Source organism: Coffea eugenioides, chromosome 8 (assembly GCF_003713205.1).
Source record: "Coffea eugenioides isolate CCC68of chromosome 8, Ceug_1.0, whole genome shotgun sequence".
In the NCBI taxonomy this organism is placed as follows: Eukaryota; Viridiplantae; Streptophyta; class Magnoliopsida; order Gentianales; family Rubiaceae; genus Coffea; species Coffea eugenioides.
The window spans coordinates 36514178-36522228 of record NC_040042.1 but is presented as its reverse complement, the minus strand read 5'-3'; the positions used below and the strand labels follow the sequence as shown (position 1 = coordinate 36522228).

General features: G+C 38.5%; 1 protein-coding gene across 1 annotated transcript; it reads right to left on the bottom strand.

The window, feature by feature from the left end:
• Positions 1 to 2728: 2728 nt before the first annotated feature.
• LOC113780661 lies at positions 2729 to 6851 on the bottom strand. The gene is made up of 5 exons (XM_027326443.1): positions 6215 to 6851; positions 6109 to 6132; positions 5499 to 6001; positions 3374 to 5439; positions 2729 to 3275 (listed from the first exon to the last, which is right to left on the bottom strand). The coding sequence occupies exons 1-5, from the start codon at positions 6849 to 6851 to the stop codon at positions 2729 to 2731; spliced, it is 3777 nt and encodes a 1258-aa protein (XP_027182244.1).
• Positions 6852 to 8051: the final 1200 nt, after the last annotated feature.

Sequence of the window (8051 nt, the reverse complement as noted above, 5' to 3'; positions counted from 1 at the left end):
GAGTCATCAACTTCTGTAGATTCTTCTTCTATTTCTCCAGAATCTCTAAACCTTCTTGTGAGGCGAACTCGTGGTTTTGAAGAAGATCGTTGTCCCTCTAGAACGAAAAAGCAAGCAATGTTAATAAAGCGAACAAGAGGAATGGAAAGCAAGATTGTAAAAAAAGGAACCTGAAGAACCAGCTTCTGAGTTCTGTGCTTCAGTTTGAAGAAACTGATTCTGAACACTGATGCAGGAATCTTTGTTGAAAGAAGATGTTGCTGCATTTTCTTCGAAGTAATAAGCAATTGTGTAACGGTGATTTCCACTACCATCCTTTGTATTTCCTGGTTTCAGTTGGGCAATGAACATCTTTTCTTTAAGCTCTCTATGCACAGTTTCCAGTGGGAGTTCTTCATTCTGTTAAATAACCCCGTCAACGTGTATTAGTATGATAATCTGCATGCATTTAATACAGAGTTAGCCAAAGGTAGTCGTAATTTCGACCTTGTTATAGTGCTCCAGTGCTTGAAGTGCAGTGAATTTAAGTAGTGATTCTGCTAGTTCGCCAAATATTGAAGTTGTGACTGTGTCAGTTTCATCAGTGAGATCAACATCGAAACGACATCTGCATCAATATGTACTTGAGAAATAAGTCAGTAAATTCAAGAAAGTCAGTGTTATTTAGAACAATAATAGCTCATGAACAAAAGTGCTAATTTCCTTGGTACAGCTTTCTGTTTCTCATTGCAGTGGTTGCATGTGTAAGCTGAATCATAGTTTGCTGATGTCATCCGATAACATTTAATACAAGACATATACCAATACTTCTGCAGTATATGTTCAAAAGAAAAGCAAGCCTTAACCCACGCCACCTGCAGAAATTTGTAAACAGATTAGAGGAATATTTAGGTGTATATATATGTATAAACAGATCAGGAAAATAACACAGTTGTATCATTTGAAGAATTGAATCCAGCAATAAACAAGTCATGACCTTTTGAGCTGGGGTAATATCCACAAGCGAGGTAATTTTGTGGTTTCGATCATAAAACATTCTGGGACTATAATTGCTGTACGACTTGTTTTGAACAAGAGTAGAGAAACTCTTTTCATTTCTGACAGCCCTATAAAGTTCATTGCAGAATAAATGCAGTAATGAATGTCAAGTAACCTATCCTAGCGAGAGAAAAAAAAAGAAAAGTACATATCAAATAAACATTGTAAGACCAGTGTTTGAGTTGGTTGGCGTCTCTAACTGGTGGATTCACAAGAATAACTGAATCATTTCTTGTTGATAGGGCGATTCCTGATAGGTAAATACAGTTAGAATAGGAATGAATAAACACACATAGAATTAAATTATCAAAAATTTAACTTCTATTAGGCCTCACCTCCATAAGTAACAACCTTGAGTCTGCGACCTATCACAACTGGATAGTTGTCCTTCTGTTCAGTGATAGTCTTACCCTCATTCTCAATGAAGTCGTTCCAAAGAGATAATATCATTGGATTCATCCTACATAAGAAACAATAAAATGTAACCTTTTAAACTGATTTCATAGCACATAAGCTTGAGGACATAATTTTATGTAGTGCACAACAGGGAATAATTGGGAAAAAAATAGTCCATACTCCTCATTGATAATAACAAATCTCTACACAAATGATTCCTTCGAGTCTTTGTTGATTGGGATGACAGAATGGACATCAATAACAATACCAAGAACATCTGTAATTTGAAGAAAGATAGTAGTAAAGGTAGAAAAATTATCATAAATGAAAGCAAAAAATTTTACTGAGCAGGAGCTTAAATCAGAGATCTATAAATCACAGCATCAAAATTCAATCAACATTAGATTAAAGGCCAAACTAACCAACAGTTTCAGTCTTTGAATCTGCATAACAAGCAAATTCCCTAAATGGTGTGAGCGTGAATTGAAGCGGCAAGACACTGTTTCCTTCACTTTCAATTTCCTCAACAACAGTCTGTGTTCCTATAATCCATTGGAGTTCAATTCCATCAGTTCAAAATTTCTTTGAAATTTTCTTCACTTCAGCATTTGAGATACGATATTTCTTGAAAAGTTGTAACTTTGGCCCTATTTTTTCAATAGCATAGTTAAAAAGAATTCCTTGAACTCTTGAACCCTGTATCAAACGCAAATGCATATAAATAAAGGCTGACCAAGTATAAATAAAATAGAGGCTGACCAATTATAAATAAAACGTACAACGATAATGATTAGGGGTGAACAAAGGCAATGGACATGTTAACTGAAAGAGAATGAATAGAAGTGTACCTTTGAGTCAACAAAAATAAGTCTCTGGAATCTGGTTGGTGTGGAAGTTGAAGATCCTGGGTTCAACTTTTCTTGAACTATTACTTCAGCTGTCCAAGACTTCATTCCAGGCACAATATCATCAATATACAATGTATTTGCCATACTGGAACAAGCAAAGAAACAAAACTATCAAATCTGTCAAGTTAAACAGGAATGACAGAGAAGAGGCTGCATAAAAGGATAGTTCATATAAAGTTTCAGTTATGCATGAGTACTACGTACACTTCAAAACGTAAGATTTATTTCTTAGACAAACTAAAAATTTCATGGAATACAACATTTCTTGTCTTGAATTCAGTTATAATATCACTGAATGTTCCAGGTAATATTAAAACTCTAACAGAAGACGATGTCCTAGCACGAGATAGTGCAACATATAGCTGGCCATGTGAGAACACAGGCTCTCATAAATAAACTCCAACACGATCCAAAGTCTGTCCCTGTGATTTGTTAATCGTCATAGCAAAGCAAAGTCTGATGGGAAACTGGGTTCGCTTAAAAGGAACTCCATTCTTTTCATTGTCTGATGTTTGGAGAGGTATCCTTGGTAAAAGAACCCTTTTTCCTCGATGCTGACCAACTGCAATCTTTGCACAAATCGCATGCTGCTTTAGCTGTCTACATATAAGTCGAGTTCCATTGCATAAGCCTTCTGCAGGATTCAAATTCCTAAGAAGAATAATTGGGCAACCTTCCTTTAGCACCAATTTATGAGGGGGCAGACCCTTGGGATTCAAAGAGTTTAAAAAGTCTTCGTAGTCAGATTGATCCCTCTCATTAATAGTTCGATCAGTGCTCATATACACAAAAGGTTCTCCAGGAAAGCGATCAATCATCATCTCATTTATATCATCAACACACGTATTCTTTGGAGTAAGAATACATCTGTTTGTGATCTGGTATGGATCAGATGAATAAACGCTCAAATCCGAAAACACAAAATCCACTAACCTGGTTAACAAACAATTTCGGTAAGATAACACATTTAATAAATCGGATGTACATTAACAAAGTAATGACGGAGCCTGAAATGAAAAATGAAATTTGACCTGTTTAGTGAACTTTCTCTGTTATCAAAAGGGATTGATATATCCTTTGATAGAGTTATCTTTCCATCATCGTCTTTTGGTTCGCAACCTTCGCCTATCCTTAGCAGGAAATCAGAGAATTGGCCATCAGAGATAGCTCTCATGTTTTCAGTCAAGATTAACTTCCGAAGAGTACTCCATAAAGGTGAGTTGACAAAGCTGGCTTCTATTTGCTGATCCTTTGTTGCATTCTGAATTACAGGTAAAGTTTGACGAAAGTCTCCCCCAAATACTACTACTTTGCCACCAAAGGGTAGATCAGAATCCATTACATCTCTCAGCAACCTGTCAAAAATTTCAATCGTGTCTCTCTTGGCCATAGAAGCTTCATCCCATAGAATTAATTTAGCCATTATAATAAGCTTAGAAACAGAGCTCTGTTTGCTGATATGACAGACTTTGCTTGCAGAAATGTCCAACGGGATTTTAAACCTTGAGTGTGCGGTTCTCCCACCTGGAAGAATAGATGCAGCTACTCCAGATGATGCAACAGCTATTGTTACGAATCCTTGAGATCTAAGCGTTGCCAGAATAGAGCGATAAAGAAAGGTTTTACCAGTCCCGCCGGGTCCATCAACAAAAAAACTGGTATTGCCAGAGGAGAAAACCTCCTGTAGAATAACGTCATAGGCATATCTTTGGCCTATATTTAGCTGTGAAGGTAATAGCAAGTCCTGCTCTGTAAATTGTATGCTTAGCTCACTCTGAATTTCTCTTGTGAGGCGCTCATCATGACTGAGAATGAAATCATCAGGTACCAAATGGTAGTCATTGACATTTTTCCCTATTTGTTCCAAGGATTTATTTATATCCAGCAAAACACATCTTCTTATGTGTTCAACAGTTCGAACAGAAAAACTCTTAGCTCTCTCAAAATCGCTTGACATCACAGGTTCATATTTTTCCCACAGGACTTTAGGATTGCTTGGCGAACAATAGGCTAACAAGATTGCAAAGAGAGTTCTTAACGAAGAGGGCATCTGAAAGGCAGCTGCTTTATTAAGCGTGTCTTCTAAATGTGTGTCTGATTGAAGAAGTCCCATTTGGAAGGCAGCTTCTCTATAGGAAATCATAAGCTTTCCATTAACAGTCAAGAGATCTTCAAAACACGTGGGAGCACGAACATGAGATAAGAGAAGTCGCAAGTAGTAGCGTTCTCCCTCATTTGGAGCAACAGTAACAACACGACCAATGACTCTTTTTCTCTTCCGTTCAGTCCATCTTTTCCTAGCAGTCTTCCAGACAAAAAATTCTGGGAAGTCACGGTACAGGCATTTAAGATTTTGAGCTCGTTTGTTGGTTTTATTCATGCGGAAAAACTCTGTCAGCATTGTCTTGGAAAAATCGGCTCGATCTAAGAGATCAGCAAGATTCGTATTTTTATGAAAATATATCATTTGCTGACCTGGAAGATGCAACTGAAGAGTATACACAGCAGGAGTCATTTCATTTAGATTAAACCTATAAATACGCCAAAAAGCTTCAGCAGCGGCTACCCACCTCCCAGCTTGAAAATTCTTTATTTCATCTATGTTGTCAGGGTTATTTTCTGAATAAATATGGAAGCTAACACGATCGTGACCCTTATAGACATATTTATACAAATACTTGACCAACTTAACCATCGAACAGATTTCGACGTTCATGTGACAGTCAAAGAGAGCAAGAAGATATGGGTTATATGGCACAACCCATCGATTGTCTAGGCTGCTATTACGCACCCTTACAGAGCGTCCATTATTCCGCCTTCTATAGTGCGGGTAGCTATCCTCAGTATGGACTGTGAATTCGGTAAAATTTTTTGGATAATGGTTTTTACAGAGTCCATCTTTCATGCAAACATTGTCCTTATTCAGAACTCCACATGGTCCATGCATCATATGCTTGATGACAAGATTGTACAAATAGCTCTGTTTCTCTGGATCTGGAATCTCAGCAGACACAATCCGATCATAAGAATCAGAGTTCAATGGTTTAAATTCTGGCTTAAGGATGACTAAGAGGTGAGCATGAGGGAGACCCCTTTTCTGGAACTCAATAACATGAACACACGCAACAACCTCCCCAAAAATCTTTTTTTTTTCACTATTTCAGCCTTGAGCAGCTCAAATTTTGCTCTAAACACTCTTGACACTAAATCAGGCCTATCCTGCGCATCTTCTCCATATTTGAGATTTTCTTGGATTTCTCTCCACTGCGTATTACATGTCATGGTAATGAAAAGATCCGGCCTACCAAATTTCTGGACTAATGCCATCGCATCAACATATCTACGGCGCATGTCTCTTGGACCACCAATGAAAGAAGTTGGGAGATAAACTCGACGACCGACATTTTTTCCTTCGGTTTGACCAGCAGATAGACTATCCATTACACCTTGTAGAATCTCAGTCCTAATATTAGTTTGATTCTTTCTATGGAAGTCAAGCCTGGATGTTTCGATCTTCACATAAATATCAACAGCAAATTGCTGTAACAGCCTCCTTGTGTGCAACAACATTGATCTATCTTTTTCTCTCATCTGAAGTAAGTAACAGTAGTACTCCCTCGCAGAAATAGTATCACGTTGTTTTTTCCCACTCTCAGCAGCTACACGGCAAGACGTAAAAGGGAAAAGTAGAATAAGAGACTTAGGTAACACTTTATTTAACATGTGGCTGGGGAAAAAAAATCATAAACGGAGTAAGAAGACTTGCCTGCGTGTTCCTGTTGAATCAAGCCTGATGCACCCCAACTAAGGAAAAATTAGGCATGACATCATCATCATCGCCAGCCTCTTTGTTTTTTCATTAGGGTCGGTACTTTTTGGGATGCCATAATGCCAACCAGGTTCACCCCGAGGAAATAAGAGAGGGCACTGTAATGGATCATAGGACACAAAATAATGTGGTATCCTATGACTCACATTTGAATGTGTATAAACCTGAATATGAGCACCTTTTTCAAGTGCTTCATCCTCATCCTCTGTCCAAATGGCAGCAACTTGGGATGAAGTAGGCACACTGTACACACGCTGATCCAACTGAGGATCAGAGTTGAGAACAATCCTATGGTTGTCTAGATCAGGAACATCTCGAAGGCCTTTGAAAAATTTAGTGTATGGATTAGCTTCAAGAATACGCATCAACAATTTGAGGGTACTTTCATGTAGCCTAGGCGAACCAGCGACTCTTTTTGACAACTCCTCTTCCTGATCGTAGAAATAGAGTTGAACACCAGTAGCTTGATCAGTGGGAGAGACCAAACTGTTCAATAAGTGGTACACCTGGCCTTGCACCCGAAAAGTATAAACACCCTTAGTATTCTTTGTTAAGGCACGATCATACTTGGCGCCAAACGATGTGAAGGCCAAATTATTGTTATAGGTTCGAACCCATTTGCGAAACTCAACACACTCCTCGTCAGTACCAGAGTAAAGACGAAAGAGTTCATAAGGCATTTTCGGACAAACTACAGAAATCTCCCTACCACGACAACAAAATTTGGGCGGTTCCAAGGTAAACCTCTTTGCTCCACAGTGCTCACAGTCCGGAACACTGGGCAGGACGAGGTTTTATCGGTATTTTTTTTGAAGCGTGAAGAATTTGTGGTTCTAGGTCGTTTCCTTTTTCCTAAGACAATAGGGGAAAAAATATATCACCGTAGACGGACAAGAGCAAATACACCAAAATCTTACTCTTAGATGTACATAAAGAAATAAGATAATCCATCACTAACCTTCGCCCTCAACGCGTGTATTCACAACGATCTGTGGGTTGTTTGAAGAATCAGAAAATCTAGAGTTACCAAAATCAAGAACACAGGTACCCTCTTTAACAGGCACCATGCCATGAACTAAAAAAAATAGGTACTGAATCTTAGACAGATTAACCAGAATAGAAATACATAGAAGAACCGATGATTTGGAATCAGCTATAGATAATTTTGGTGTAAGACACAACGAAGGAACAACAGTAGTGCACGAGAGAGTCAGGTATAAATTACTGGAGAGATAAGAATAGAGGAATCTATGTAAGCGGGTAGGAAGGAGGTATATTCAAAAGAGAATCCAATCAGAAATTGGCCAGATGGATAAATAAAGACTGTATAACTCAAGAATCTAGTCTAATAAATAATATACCTCCTAGCGGCGAAGGCACGTTAGAACTAACAGGTAAGGAGCTTTGAGGAGGCAAGTTCTGGCTTCTCACATTCGAAGCTAGTCGTTCAGAAATAACATCAAATGCATCAGCTAATTCATCGCTACCCATTATATCCTGAACATCTGTATCAGGTATTTCACAGGCTCCAAAGGGCGTATCTACCTGAATAGAGGCAGTCTCGGAACCAGTTGAACAATGGGCACGCATAGACCTATTTTTCTCTAACGGTTGCACAACAAGAGTGGGAGCAAGAGAACTACTTTGTTTTTTCGCAGCATACGCTGCTCTCCTAGGGCGTAACAAAGCATCTTTCTTCTCTTGATCCATAGCAGCATATCGCATGCGCCGTTTTAAGTTATAATCCATTGAACCATGAAGCAAACACTATATGACGAGCAGCATAAAAGGTAGTGGTATTAACAGAGTAGCCAACAAAAAAAATTCGAAGGAGGAAAAAGACTTCATATGGCAAAAAGGTTAAATCGCAAGGTAGAGAA

Coding starts and splice junctions, on each gene's coding strand:
- LOC113780661 (XM_027326443.1), bottom strand. CDS start 6,851: ATGCCTTATGAACTCTTTCGTCTTTACTCTGGTACTGACGAGGAGTGT. Junction 6,133..6,214: donor GCATTATGGCATCCCAAAAA/GTACCGACCCTA, acceptor GGGGTGCATCAG/GCTTGATTCAACAGGAACAC. Junction 3,276..3,373: donor AGAGAAAGTTCACTAAACAG/GTCAAATTTCAT, acceptor TTTGTTAACCAG/GTTAGTGGATTTTGTGTTTT.